Source organism: Balaenoptera acutorostrata, chromosome 11 (assembly GCF_949987535.1).
Source record: "Balaenoptera acutorostrata chromosome 11, mBalAcu1.1, whole genome shotgun sequence".
Lineage (NCBI taxonomy): Eukaryota > Metazoa > Chordata > Mammalia > Artiodactyla > Balaenopteridae > Balaenoptera > Balaenoptera acutorostrata.
The window spans coordinates 18,773,074-18,787,668 of NC_080074.1; the positions used below are offsets into that span (position 1 = coordinate 18,773,074).

General features: G+C 47.2%; 2 protein-coding genes across 5 annotated transcripts in view; one reads left to right on the forward strand and one right to left on the reverse strand.

The window, feature by feature from the left end:
- NT5DC3 (5'-nucleotidase domain containing 3) overlaps positions 1 to 8,569 on the forward strand; it is a 60,602-nt gene extending 52,033 nt beyond the window's left edge. For 3 of the 4 annotated variants that reach the window (XM_007198611.2, XM_057557239.1, XM_057557238.1), the window contains 2 exons: positions 976 to 1,040; positions 4,133 to 8,569. In XM_007198611.2, the coding sequence (XP_007198673.2) occupies positions 976 to 1,040; positions 4,133 to 4,385 (318 nt within the window). In that variant the 3' untranslated portion in view covers positions 4,386 to 8,569. The remainder of the gene's footprint in view (positions 1 to 975; positions 1,041 to 4,132) is intronic. The other variant, XR_009009775.1, reaches the window with a different exon arrangement.
- Positions 8,570 to 10,473: 1,904 nt separating this feature from the next.
- Positions 10,474 to 14,595, reverse strand: part of STAB2 (stabilin 2) — a 161,415-nt gene continuing 157,293 nt past the window's right edge. Inside the window, exon 69 of the mRNA XM_057557591.1 lies at positions 10,474 to 10,973. Within this exon, the coding sequence (XP_057413574.1) occupies positions 10,923 to 10,973 (51 nt within the window). The 3' untranslated portion in view covers positions 10,474 to 10,922. The remainder of the gene's footprint in view (positions 10,974 to 14,595) is intronic.

Below are 14,595 nucleotides of genomic sequence, written 5' to 3' on the forward strand. Positions count from 1 at the left end.
TGACTTAGTCAAGCTGTTGACCTGGGCATACGTGATAAACAGAAGGGCCCTGGCTGCTGCGTCAGAAGCAGATGGTTTGCTTGTTCGGTGTTTTCCTCCGGGTCCTGAGGCCGCCCCTGTGACCGTGGACTGCAGGGAGCCCCATCTGGCCCCCGTGGCCACGTGCACCTCTGGCTGCGCTCAAGGGTTCCCGTGTAGCCTCAGGAGCCTTGGAGAGACTTGGGAGATTCCATGTGTTAGGGTGTGTACGGTTGTCATTTTCTTTTTGCCTTTTGCTCACATTTCAGCCCACCTAGAAAATTCTCTGCTTCTCCGTCCGGGTGAGGTGCTCTGCCTTCTTGCCTTTTATAAAAACAATTTTTTTTTTTTCTCAAACACTTTAGAAGATAATATTAAGGAAAAAGATTAAAGCCAATTATAATTCAACTACCCTTGCACAAATTAAAGAAAAATTTCCGTGTTAATTTCCAAATATATGCACATGTTTCTTACATGCTTGTAATGTGTGGACGTACTGTTACACCTGCTATTTCCACTTAACTGCCGTTTTTTTGTGTGTGTGTATAATACGTATATTTATGGTATATATAAACGTGTATTAGGTAGCCTGTATTAAGTATATGTTTATGTGTGTAATGGATAATCCATGTGCAATGGATACATTACGCACGTATAATACACGTATATTTTATGTGGATGCAAATGCATTGTGCTTATGCAAAGCCTTTAATAATACTTTAATATCTCTAGTTTAATAGGAGCCTTGCTTAATGGCATCATAATATGCCATCTGCACTTGGTGGAGAAGGGCACATTGCAGCTGGGAAGTCTGAAAATGTATTATTTCCTGCAGGTGCCTGTCTCTTAGACCTGAATAAAATTCCTCCCAGAAGAGCTGCCCATTAGAAAATTCTCATGACCTAATAGGTTTATTCATATCCAGAACCTTCTCAATAACTGGCTTGTGTCCTGCAGGTTCACAGAGATGCGGAGTCGCAGCTGGTTTTGCAGGAGTGGAAAAAGGAGAGGAAGGAGATGAGGTAAGAGCGGCCTGTTTTGAATTGAGTAAATCCCCCACCCTGGCCATGCTCACTCAGCCCACATGCCTGGCGCAAGGCCTGCCTGAAGCAGCCTTCGAAACAGTCTTTCTCAGCTGCCAGGGGTGACTGTGACCCCCCAGCATCCAGAACGAGCCAGCTGCCGTTAGCGATGAGTGACATTTCCTCGAGGCAGCAGTGAGCTCCCTCACACCTGCCGCCTGCCCTCGAGTTTGTTGTCTGTCCATCCCTCCTCCCATCCATCCCTCCTCCCATTCATCCCTCCTTCCAGCCCACTTAACTTCCCCGTTTGGGCAGCCATTGGTCCAGTTGTTGGCAATGCCGGTGGCACAGCGTGGCTAGTGGGACAGTAGCCACCGAGCCACAATTAATTCTCGGGGCTTCTACAACCCTGGTGCTTATTTGTAACACTGCTGTTTTAGGAATGTGTGGTCACTCAGTATCGTGATGTTTATTGGTGAAGAAAACCCATCTGCTGTCAGAAAAGTTTGGTGGGTGTGTGTCTTAAGGGAGTGGTTATTCTTGAATTTTTTTTTTTTTATTAAACTATTGTTGATTTACAATATTGTGTTAGCTTCAGGTGTACAGCTTCAGATTCTTTTCCATTATAGGTTATTACAAGATACTGAATATAGTTCCATGTGCTCTACAGTACCTCCTTGTTGTTTATATGTTTTATATATAGTAGTGTGTATCCATTAACCCCACACTCCTAATTTATCCCTTCCCCTCTCCTTTTTGCTTTTTGTTTTCTCTGTCTGTGAGTCTGTTTCTGTTTTGTAAATAAGTTCATTTGTATTATCTTTTTAGATTCCACATATAAGTGATACCATATAATATTTGTCTTTCTCTGTCTGACCTACTTCACTTAGTATAATAATCTCTAGTTGCATCCGTGTTGCCGCAGATGGCATTATTTCATTCTTTTTTATGGCTGAGTAATATTCCATTGTATATACGTACCACATCTTCTTTATCCATTCATCTGTCAGTGGACATTTAGGTTGATTTTAAGGGAACGATTCTTCTTTTTTTTTTTTTTTTTATTTTATAATTTTTATTTTTATTTATTTATGGCTGTGTTGGGTCTTCGTTTCTGTGCGAGGGCTTTCTCTAGTTGTGGCAAGCGGGGGCCACTCTTCATCGCGGTGCGCAGGCCTCTCACTATCGCAGCCCCTCCCGCTGCGGAGCACAGGCTCCAGACGCGCAGGCTCAGCAGTTGTGGCTCACGGGCCCAGCCGCTCCGCGGCATGTGGGATCCTCCCAGACCAGGGCACGAACCCGTGTCTCCTGCACTGGCAGGCAGACTCTCAACCACTGCGCCACCAGGGAAGCCTGGAACGATTCTTCTTAAGAGGCCCTGTGGACAGTTGTGCTTTCCTGTAGAAGAGGATGGATGCTGTGCATGTAAACACTGTTGATGTGACCATTTCTGCTCTTGTGGGTCCCCCCACACCCCCCTCCCGGGCACAGCTGTCCCTAAGGTTTGGAAGTAGTGCTCACTTCCTGGGTTCTGGCCTCTGCGCAGTGGGCAGCCTGGTGGGGCCGGTGTGCAGGGAGAGGCGCAGAGTCCATCCCTCTGGGCTGCAGAAGCCACGGCTTTATTGAATCAATCCCTCCTCTTCCCTCTCAGCGTGCTGGCTGTTGGGGGCTTATTCCAACGTGATTATTGGTCTCAAATGTTGGGTGAGAGGGTGATGGGCATATAATGTCATTTGACTCTGGGCCCCTTGCCCCTGAAGGCCAGACCTGAGTCCTACACTCCAGGGACCTCAAATTATTAGAGAAAGGAATCGTTTCACCCGGCAGAGTTTGTTTTGAATTCGAATCTCTAACAACCTCACATCTCAATGAGATTTTTCAGTAAAAGTTTAAAAACCATTTATATTGCTCCACCTGCAGACCTAATTGAGGTCTTTCCATTTTCTGCTTTTTATTGTTGTAGCATCTGCTGTCACCATATGACGAAAGAAGGCCTTTACCAACAAGTGGCTTTTATCACACAGTTGTATAAAGGATTATGTGTTTTGCTGTGTTTATAACTGATTTTTTAACAGTCAAATGGTATTTATCCAGTTTGCGGGAACAGTCTGTGTGTAGGGGTCCTGGCCATTGGATTGGATGGTGTGCACATCCCGTGTATGTGTGACAGGGTGTTGTTTTACACACAGACGCGTGTCTGCACACCTGCAGGGGCTTAGAGCCTGGGTTAGGGTGAACAGTCTTGCAAGATGCCTGTAATCCAGGCTTTGAGGAGGTGCTTGAAGCTCTGTAATGGATGGTGGAGGTTTGTTTACATCACTATAAAATAATCCTTAATCTCTCAGACATAAAGTACTTTTGAGTTTATGATATGCTTTTATTTCTCTTTCCTTACTTAGTTCTCAATAGAACCTCATGAAAAGGGGGCCTTTGTCCCATTCTGTAGACGAAGGAAGTTTGGAGACTGAGGACATTCTGCATCTCTGTGGAGCTTCAGAAGCAGCTCCCGCGCCCTCTGTTTTTGTTTGGGAAATGGGGTGTGCAGGTTTAGAGGCTCACGCGTTGCCACTGGAGCCTTCAGCAGTGTTCTCTCTGGCTGGCCTAAGTGGGGAATGTGATCGGAGCCAATTGATGGACAAATGGACAGACTGTTTTCTCGATTAGAAATCGGAGCTGCTCTAGGCTAATTTGAGTCCTATACGTGTGAAAGAGTGATTTAAAAAATATCTTTTTATTGACGTATAGTTGATGTACAATATTATATCAGTTTCAGGTATACAACATAGGGATTCACATTTTTTATAGATTGTACTCCATTTATAGTTATTATAAAATATTAGCTATATTTCCTGTGCTGTGCAATATATCCTTGTAGCTTATTTATTTATTTTTAACTTTTTATTTTACATTGGGGTAGAGTTGATTAACAATGTTGTGTTGGTTTCAGGTGTACAGCAGAGTGATTCAGTTATACATATACATGTGTCTGTTCTTTGGGAAACAGTGATTTTGATTTTATTTGATTTTGGTAGCTAAAAGCAGACCTTTTGGGAATCACTGTCTGTTGCTTCGCTCTTCTCTTGCCTCTTCAGAGAAATGACCAAAGGTTCCTTCAACACCCAGTTCGGAAGCTTGTTCCGCACAGACCAGAACCCCACGTACTTCCTGCGGCGCCTGTCGCGGTTTGCCGACATCTACATGGCGTCCCTGAGCTGCCTCCTGAGCTATGATGTCAGCCACACGTTCTACCCCCGGAGGACCCCGCTGCAGCACGAGCTTCCTGCCTGGTCCGACAGGCCCCCGGCCGCCAGGCTGCCGCTCCTGCAGGAGGCCCAGGCCAAGTAGCCAGCGGCCCAGGCACCCTGGGCGCGAAGAGCCAGGAGCGGTGGCGGCCCCGCACCGGGCAGACTTTGCATGGACGTGACTGTCGCTTACAGACATGCCTTGTGATATCTATTTTGTACATTACGGAGGATGCCCCCCAGCTCGTGAAGACAGGAGCTCACAGCCCACGGGGACGGCCTTCCTGTACGTGTGGGGACAGCAGCTGGCTTCCTGTCAACACCCTGTGATCGCCCTTCTTGTTTACTAAGGTACCGCGACCGGCATCAGATTTTCCGGGACGGGGAGGCTTCTTGATACCATCTTTGGATTCCAGCAGGTGACGTTTTGAAACTCTTCTTGACTCTTCCATGCAAAACGCATGGAACAAGTGAACATTCACAGGCAGTGCAGGGGCCCAGTGATGTGCACCGGTGAAGTGCTCACAGAAAGCTGATGCTTGAGCGAGCGCTCCGATAGCACAGCACGATGTCAGCGGCAGAGACGGTCCCTAGACGGCAGCCGGTTCCCAGGTATCTTCTCGTACTAGGGCTTTGGCACTCTGGTGCCTCACTTGAAAGCAGACTCAGCCTCTCTGGAAGTCTTTCGTGAGAAAGAACAAGAGAAGTTGCAAGTCCTTGGCCTTGATGGTCCTCAGTATCCGTTTCCCGTGTCCTGCCCCCTGTGGGGGAAGGACCACTGTGCCCCAAGTGATGGGCAGGTTCACTCTTTTCCCCAGAAAAGGAGGGCAGAGAGGGAAGAGCTTCTGGTTAAATTCCAGCCAGCAGAACAGACTTTGTAGAATGAGGCTGTGAGAAACGAACAGGTCAGAAGACAAATGCCAGTGCATTTGTGGTGTGTCTCCCAGGACTTTATTTTACCTGAAACTGCTACCCGTATATTGCTTGAATATGATCATTGGAGGATGGAAAATGAGACAAGAAAACTGTCCTTGTAATGAAGTGCCCCGCCATGACGCCTACCGGCTGTGTTGCAGTCTTATTAAAATGTGTATTACCAGAAGCCGTCCTTGTTGGAGGGAAACGAGCAAATGCCTTTCTCTCTCCTGACTGGTCAGCCGAGGAGAGGGGCTTGAATCTAGCAGGAGGGGAGGGAGGCGGCCCTCTCCACTTAGCCATCTGCCACCCTCTCCTCCTCTTAGATTGCTTTCCTGCCATGTTTGTATGTCTATTTTGGGAGTTTGGGTGGTTTTCTTTAGGTGTCCGTGTTAAAGGTGGGAGAGGATAAAGGGCACTGAAGCTAAGAGAAACAGAGTTGGAAATGACCTAGCTGGCTGAGTGTTCCCATTTCCTTCTGAGGACAAGGCAGGTGACACGCATCCTTAAACCTAAAGGATGCAGGTACAGGAGGAAGGGGGCTTGTGGAGAGAGTGCTTGCTTATTCAGCGTTTTTAATGGATTCGTGTGTGGAGCCAGTTGTTGATGAAATGCTCGCTTGGCCTTCCACAGGATACCTGCCCGAGCCTGGAAATCAGATGAGTCCCATAGCATGCACTGTAATGCTGCTTGTTATAATGGGAGTGTACTTGTGATATTTTCTTGTATTTAACTAAAATAGCGAAGGTGATTCTCTAGACCTAATAGGCCCAATTAGCCCCCGTGTTTTCCTTCTAAATTTTATTATAAACACAGTAGTCCATTCCTTTTTCAGACAGGAGGCATTTTGTTTGCTGTTTGTTAGCGCCCAGGGGTTTTAAGCGTCCGAGTGCATTGGAAGACTGGCGTTTCAGGGGTACAGGTGGTGCCCAGAACTGTTCAGTGTTGGGGTCCTCAGAGGATACACTGGTGCTTTGGGCTGTTAGTTTCTGCTTTGGAGAAGCTGAGTGAGGAAGTAGGTATTATTTTTAAAAATTTTCTTAGTTTTTATCTAATCAGGTATTCATTAGCTATCTCCTAGGTGCCAGTGATAGGGTGTTTTGTTTACTCAAGAATGAAGTACAACTATTTTTACAACCTGCTTTCATGTACATCTAGGTTAGAAGAAATAACCTGGGGGAAGAAATAGATTTTCTGGGTGTGAATAATGAATTTTACAATTTATTACCAATTAAGGTTTCGGTCTGTGGGCCATAGTATGTGGCGGTATTGAGATCTCTCTGTGCAGGGCCCACCGAGCATGCGCCTGGCAGATGCAAACCCGCGCTGGGGCCAGGACAGAGGCGTTCTTGTCTGTGCTCAGTCAGTCTTAACTTGTCACTGTCATGACTCAGCTGGTTTTCAGCACGATGCACTGCATTCTTTTCTTCCCGGTTTGTCCTCTGGTGCGCACACTGATGAAGGCATATGGGTACAAGGGAAGGGAGTCTATTTTCTACCACTTAAAACATCAATTTGGAAAGTGAATGGAATAAAATTAGTTTACACATTAAAAAATATTTTCCATTTTTAGCATCAGTTAGACTGATTTTTTCCGAATGATGTGAGCAAAAATTCACAATCCAGGGGCAGTCCTTGCCCCCAAGGCTCACGTACCTGTAGCTGGTTGCCCTGGAAGGAACCTGCACAACTGGTTTTTCCAGAGTTGTTTTTAATAGATGAAACCTGGCTTGTAATATATTTTAGGAGTTTGGCTTAGAGCTCCCACTTTCCTCCTAACATGGCCTCTTTTTTTTTTTTTTTTTTTACCCCCCTTTTAAAAATTCAGTTCCGTTGATGCCATCCAACATAAACCACATGTTACTGATTCAGGCACATCTCAGACTAAATTCCTGGTTGCTTTGAAGGCATTGGTCCTCTTAATTAGTGCAAAGGAGAAATAAAAAGTAATCTTTCCTCCTAGCTAATTTAGCTTTGGGTGACCTACCTAAATAGCTTTCCCTCTCTTTTTGTCCCCAGAGGCCTCTAAAGTGGTAGAGAGTGTGCTAAATACTGGAATTGGATTCCACTCAGCCGAATGTTCATCTGCTGCACCCACTTGGGGGCCCTTGTCTCGAATATGCTCTCAGACTAAATTTGGCCAGAGGCAGGGTTCCTTGATTGCTCTCTTCAACTACTAGGGAGCCAGCCTATGATTTGCCCTCTTAGTATTGATTTCCTTTTGTACCAGTTTTCTGTGTTAGCATATGGGAGCTTGGCTCCAAGTTCAGCTAACCTTTAGTACCCTAGTGGGTTGAGGAAAAGAAAGGACGTGACGTTTCCCTAATGCAAGGTTCAGCAAACTTTTCCTGTAAAGGGCCAGACAGTAAATACTTTCCGCTTTGCAGGCCATTTTCTGCGGCCCCTCTCTAGGACTGGGCCTGCCTGTGGTCCAGTACAGCTTGGCTTGTGAAAACAGGCTGCAGGCTGGATTTGGCCTTTGGGCCATGGTCTGCCGACCCCTGCTCTGATGGATTGTGTTGGTGGCAATGGCGAGATGACCCTGCTGAAAGCATGCAGATGACGCAGCCCACAGTTGGGTGCAGCCAGTAGAAAGAAGTTCTGTAGGTAAGTGCGCCATGTTCCCCTACGAGCTACTCTCTGGGCATATTTACTTTTATGGCCAGTGGTAAAATACTGTGTTTCCAGCACGCGGCATGATTGTCGTTGTGTAATTGAGCTGCCAGACTCGGCATTCATTGAATATACCTCTCATTGCACTCATCTGTGATTGTGCTAGGAGCATGTGATGGGCTTGCATGCCCAAAAGACCCTTCAGGACCGAAGGACTTAATCCCCCCAACTGCTGGGTGTGCTGCTGGCTTACCGTCCGCAGCTGTCAGTCCTCTTTGGGAGCTGCCCCTGCTGAAAAGTCCTGCCTCGGATGAGGATGTGGTCAAGCTCCCTCCCTGGAGCAACTCTGAAGGCCTTTCAGCTCCAGAGCTGGGGGGAGGGCACAGAGCTGAGGCCTCTCTGTGTCTGCCCTGCAGCCCAGCTCCCTTCCCATCCCCTCTCCCCTTCCCGGGTGTTGATCCCAAGGACAGTCCCCTGTAAACTTCCCACACGAGAATCTCCACCTCAGTGTCTGCTCTCCAGGGAACCAACCCACAACAGTGCTCTGTACTTTTCTATACTGCAGGCTTGAACTCTGACTTCGGAAACTGTTTTTTTAGTAGAATGACAGATTGTGCCTGTTTAATTAATTTCAGGCACAATGAATGCAAATTAGATAGACTTACTGTTTATTCTGAATGTGAATTTGCTATTTATTCTAAATGTTGATTTTATGTTACATGACTTTGAACTTGTTGCCAAATAAAAGTTTGAATTGTATTGTCCAGTTTATTCTAAGTCATCTGTTTTGTGTGCTTCAGTTAGTGGCAAAGCCATATCACATTCTGATGTACCCAAAAAAGAATATCCCTGAGAGAAAGGGTGAAAGATTTATGGTTCATTCCTCACCAGCCTTGTTCTCCCACCCACAGCAAAGCACACTTGCTTGTCTTCAGAGCTTGAGGACCACGTAATTAAGCCACAGAAGGAAAATTGGTATGCGTTTGGACTTAGGTGGGCAGCAGGTAACCCACCTGGAATTTCTGTCTCTCACAGACCGTTCCCTCCTTGAGAACAAGGAGATGACAGTGAGCCACCTGTTTGTCTGCAGTCAAATTACCAGGAAAGCTGGAAATTGGAAGCAATGTTTTTAAGGGGAGAAAATACTGAATAATACTGAATTAGGAATGCATGCTGTGAAGTCAATTCACTGCTGGGTTTTGGATAAATTTATATTTTGAAGAGCCTTCTAAAAAAACTGAATTGTGTGTGTGTTTCAACTTAATGTCCTTGACCTCTTGTTGTGCCAGGAACTTCATCTCATTTACTCCTCCCACGGATACCTGCTGTTTTTCCTCTTAATCACGTGCCTTTCTGTCCCTCTGATGGTGGAGTTGGTGGACTCACCAGCGAATCGGTCCCACGTTCCTTTGGGGAGCGAGTTTCTGGAAACCTGGCGTTGCCCTCATCACGGCACGTTGTCCGAGAGGAGGTGGTGAGTTGGTTGTTCCTGTGCCTGCCACGGGGGCTTCTTCCCTTTCCTAGAGTTGTGAGAAAGCTTCTGAGACTCTGGGGCTTCTGGACTTTGGACTTGGCTCAGCAAAAACCCTGATGATGTGGAACAAAGCCGTTTGGGTTGCGAGGGTGACGGAGAGGAGAGTCTGAGGTCTGCTCAGCCCAGCCTTTCACTTCTCCATCCCCAGCAGTGGCTCCTGAGCATGGCCAGTGCTACCCCCAGGGACAGCACCCAGAAATGGGTGGTGGGTGGGCTGGAGGGCGCCCGGTTGTCACAGTGATGGAGAGGCCACTTTGGGCCTTCTGAGGGTGTGGTGGGCGTCCTGCCTTGCAGAGTCCTGCACGGTGAAGAACTGGCCTGAGCCTACACATCACTTGTGTAAAATTCCAGAACATTTTCGTACCCCCCAGAAGAAACCCCGTACCTCTTAGCAGTTACCCCAGTCCCTAGCTGGCAACCACTCACTCACCTTTCTGTCTCTATGAATTTGCCGATTCTGGACATTTCCATGTAGACAGAATCATACGGCATGTGGTCTTTTGTGTCTGGTTTCTTTCACTGAGCATCATGTTTTCAGGGTTCATCCGTGGCGTTGCACGTATCAGTACTTAGTTCCCTTTTAGGGTGAAATGCTGTTTCATGGTGTGGCTAGACACACTGGTTATCCATTCATAAGTTGGTGGACATTTGGGTTGTTTCCACGTTTTGGCTGTTATGAATAACGCTACTATGTACCTACCTCTGTAATTTGTTGTGTGGACATGTTTTCATTTCTCTTGGGTCTGTACCTAGGAGTGGGATTTCTGGATCACACGGTAATTCTGTGTTTAACTTTTTGAGGAACTGCCGAACTGTCTTCCACAGTGGGGGCACCATTTTACACTCCCACCAGCAAATTAGGAGGGATCCAGTTTCTCCACATCCTCGCCAATACTTGTCATTGTCTGTGGTTTTGAGGATGGCCATCCTAGTGGGTGTGAAGTGGTATCTCAATGTGGTTTTCATGTCTTCTTCACACAAGCAAACAAAACAGAATTAAGAAAGAAGCGTTCATAAGGCAGATGTTGGCTAGTTGAAAAGGCCCTAAGAAGCCCAAACAAGTTGGTTTTACCTTCAAAGTTTGACCCCTCCCGTGGCGAACAGTCGTTTTGTTTCCCAAAACACTGGATTTGTTCCATTGACTTTATTTCTATTCTGTAACCAATACTTCAGCACATTTCACGTGCCAGACACTGTGCTGGGTGCTGAGATATAAAGACGAATGAGGGAGGTCCCTGCCTTTGGGAGCTTACAGTCTAATAGGGAAATAAGACAAGGTCACTAGAGTGTTGGCCACTGAAGGTACACGGGAAGGACAGAAGAGAGTCAGGGAGGGAGCAGCCTCCGTGGGTTGGTGGGTGGATTTAACATGGTCCCTCACCCACAGAAACAGAATAATCCCCCAGGTCAACCAAAGAGATGAGGTACGGCTTGAGTGTTTCATACTTTGAAATGTTAAAGGACCTTACATTTCCCACAGGCAACTGGGGCTGAGGATTCACAGTTGACGGCCTTCCTGAGGCAGCTTCGGGTGCCCTGGTGGTGGCGGGTGATGTCTGGCTGGGGCAGGTCCGGCCCTCACAGCGCCCCCAGGGGGTCAGTGCTGTCCAGCTGCTGGCCTTCAGGGTCCTGGAAATGAGAGGTCTGTGAGCCACACAGAGGGTGCAGGCCCTCTGCTTGTGAATCCTTCCGGGTCGAGCATTCTTATGGCTACTGGTCTGAGGCCTTGATGGGGTTCAGGACACGCTACCCCTGAACAAAGCACCTTGGCACATTAAATGTCTTAAACTGAAGGAATTTTTAAAAAATGGCAGAAGCAGGAAGGTCACTCTGACCCCCTTGCCCTACCCCCTTGCCTTTCTTCCCTGAAACAGGTAACAGAATTCCCATGTGAAAGATGCCCTCCCTGTACCAGGAGGAAAGAAGACACCACCACAGATGGGGAATTGGGGGACTAAAATCTGTACAAACAAACCTTGTTCACTAACCCTTATCTTCCTAGTGACTTCACCATTCACTACCCCTAGCCCCAAACCCCTTTCTCGTGTCAATTCCTCACACATCATCTACTGTCTAAAAGGTACAAAAGCTTCCTCTTCTGGTCTCTCCTTTGGGTCTTTGTTTTCTCCTGAAGGCTCCCACGTACAGGTAAGCATTCAATAAAATGTACGTGCTTTTGTTCTGTGAGTCTGTCTTTATCAGTTTACTTTCCAGGCCCAGCTAGGGATCTTTAGGAGGGTCAAGGAAAACTTCTTCCTCCCCTACAGCCTAAAACATGATTCTTCCCCCAGTGCCCCGTGGACACACGTGTTGGGAGCGAGCATGGCTTCACACTGCTGTCCCGTGGCTCATGGCATGGAGGTTAGGGCCCCGTTCTGGGTGCAGTCTCCGCTGTTTGAAGGTGTGTGGCCCTGGACAAATCACTTGAACTGTGCTGTAGTTTCCTCATCTATAAAGAATCCTAGTAATATTTCCCTGACAGGGAGGTGTGAGGCTTAAATTAGATGATACTACATTAAGGAAGATTAAAAAAGCACCCCACAAAAGGTGGCTGTTACTCTGATTACAAAAAAACTTTCCAGTTGAAAATTCATCCTGAACCAGGGTCTAATCAGAAGCCACAGTCCAGAGGCAGCCGCTCTGAACCATCTTCTGTCTGTGGCTCTGATCAGCACTGAAATTTTGTTAATTCGCATCATGGATGTTCATGCTGTCTAGATTGACTCCAGAGAGTCTATAGGCAATGCCCGCTCCCTCAATATAAAAGGCATGAGAATCAAGCACACTTGGGGCTGGTATCCTCAGCTTGGGATTCCCATAACTGGAACATTTTTGCCACCTGGTTGAATGAGAAGGGTTGAGCTGAACCCTGCATCTGGGATACTCTTTCACCTGCCTCCGGCGAGTCTTTCATGCATGGGGCTCATGGAGCCCTGAGAAGAGGCCAGACAGCTGAGAAGGCATGGAGAGCATTGAACAGGATGTGTAATTTGTCCCCCTTGCTTTTAAAATGAGGTTGATTTCAATATCACAAGGCTTACAGAAATAATAGACTATTAGTAGATGCAGTTTAGCTGAACTTGCCCTTGCAATTTGGACTGGAAACTTTTACATGGGTTTGATTGATTGAAAAAACAGGATTTATGATCTGGTTATTTTTCAGTATTGCAGACATATTAAATCTGCTACCACAGGCACTAAGAACCATGGGATATTTGCATTTGGTTCACTGCAGAAAAATAGTAACAAATGTTGCACTCTACGAGCTTACAATGGTGCAATAAAGTATTGTAATGTTTCAGTGCCAACTTACAAAAATTCAATTTAGCTCCTGCCCCGTGGAGTTGGGGTGTGTCATGCTCCCAGTGTGGATGTGTTCACCCCCCTGTAAGCTCGCTGAACCCCCTACTATTGGGACTTTATGGATGATGATGGGAGTAGAAGGATGTGAGCTCCCCTCTTCTTATGAAAACACCAAAATCGCAACTAACTGCTGAACAACCATTGACAAAAAAACACTGGAACCTACCAAAAAAGATATCCTACGTCCAAAGACAAAGAAGAAGCCACAGTGAGACGGTAGGAGGGGCACAATTGCAATAATATCAAATCCCATACCTGCCAGGTGGGTGAACCACAAACTGGAATATAATTATATAGCAGAGGTTCTCTCACAGGAGTGAAAGTTCTGAGCCCCACATCAGGCTCCCCAGCCTGGGGGTCTGGCAATGGGAGGAGGAGCCCCCAGAGAACCTGGCTTTGAAGCCCAGCAGGGTTTGATCGCAGGAATTCCACAGGACTGGGGGAAACAGAAACTCCACGCTTGGAGGGTGCACACAGGACCCAGGGGAAAAAGCAGTGACCTCATAGGAGCCTGGGCCAGACCTACCTTCTGGTATTGGAGCGTCTCCTGAAGAGGTGGGGGGCGGCTGTGGCTCACTGCAGGGACAGGATACTGGCGGTGGTAGTTCTAGGGAGTACTCATTGGCGGGAGCCCTCTTGGAGGCTGCCGTTTGCTCAACCAAGACGTGGCGTCACCCAACAGCCTGCAAGCACCAGTGCTGGGACGCCTCTGGCCCGACAACCAGGAGGGTGGGAATACAGCCCCACCCATCAGCAGACAGGCTGCTTAAAGCCTTCCTGAGTGGACAGCTGCCTGATAAACACACCCCTTGACATGGTGCCGGCCACCAGTGGGACAAGACCCAGCTCCACCCACCAGTAGGCAGGAACCAGTCCCTCCCACCAGGAAGCCTGCATAGCCTCACCCACCAGGGGGCAGACAGCAGAAGCAAGAAGAACTACAACCCTGCAGCCTGTGGAATGGAAACAGCAATCACACAAAGTAAGACAAAATGAGACAGCAGAGGAATATGTCCCAGACGAAGGAACAAGATAAAACCCCAGAAGAACAATTAAGTGAAGTGGAGAGAGGCAATCTACCTGAAAAAGAAGTCACAATAATAATAGTAAAGATGATCCAAGATCTCAGAAAAAGAATGGAGGCACAGATTGAGAAGATACAAGAAATATTTAACAAGGACCTAGAAGAACTAAAGAACAAACAAACAGAGATGAACAATACAATAACTGCAATGAAATATACACTAGGAGGAATCAATAGAATAACTGAGGTAGAAGAATGGATAAGTGGGCTGGAAGACAGAATGGTGGAAATCACTGCTGTGGAACAAAATAAAGAAAAATGAAAAGAAATGAGGACAGTCTAAGAGACCTCTGGGACAACATTAAAAGCACCAACATTTGGGCTTCCCTGGTGGCGCAGTGGTTGAGAATCTGCCTGCTAATGCAGGGGACACGGGTTCGAGCCCTGGTCTGGGAAGATCCCACATGCCACGGAGCAGCTGGGCCCGTGAGCCACAATTGCTGAGCCTGCGCGTCTGGAGCCTGTGCCCCGCGACGGGAGGGGCCGCGATAGAGAAAGGCCCGCGCACCGCGATGAAGAGCGGTCCCCGCACCGCGATGAAGAGTGGCCCCCGCTTGCCGCAACTGGAGAAAGCCCTCGCACGAACCGAAGACCCAACACAGCCAAAAATAAATAAATAAATAAATAAATAAATAAATAAGAAAATCCTTTAAAAAAAAAAAAAAAAAAAAAGCACCAACATTTGCATTATGGGGTCCCAGAAGGAGAAGAGAGAAAGGACCTGAGAAAATATTGGAAGAGATAATAGCTGAAAAATTCCCTAACATGGGAAAGGAAACAGTCACCCAACTCCGGGAAGTGCAG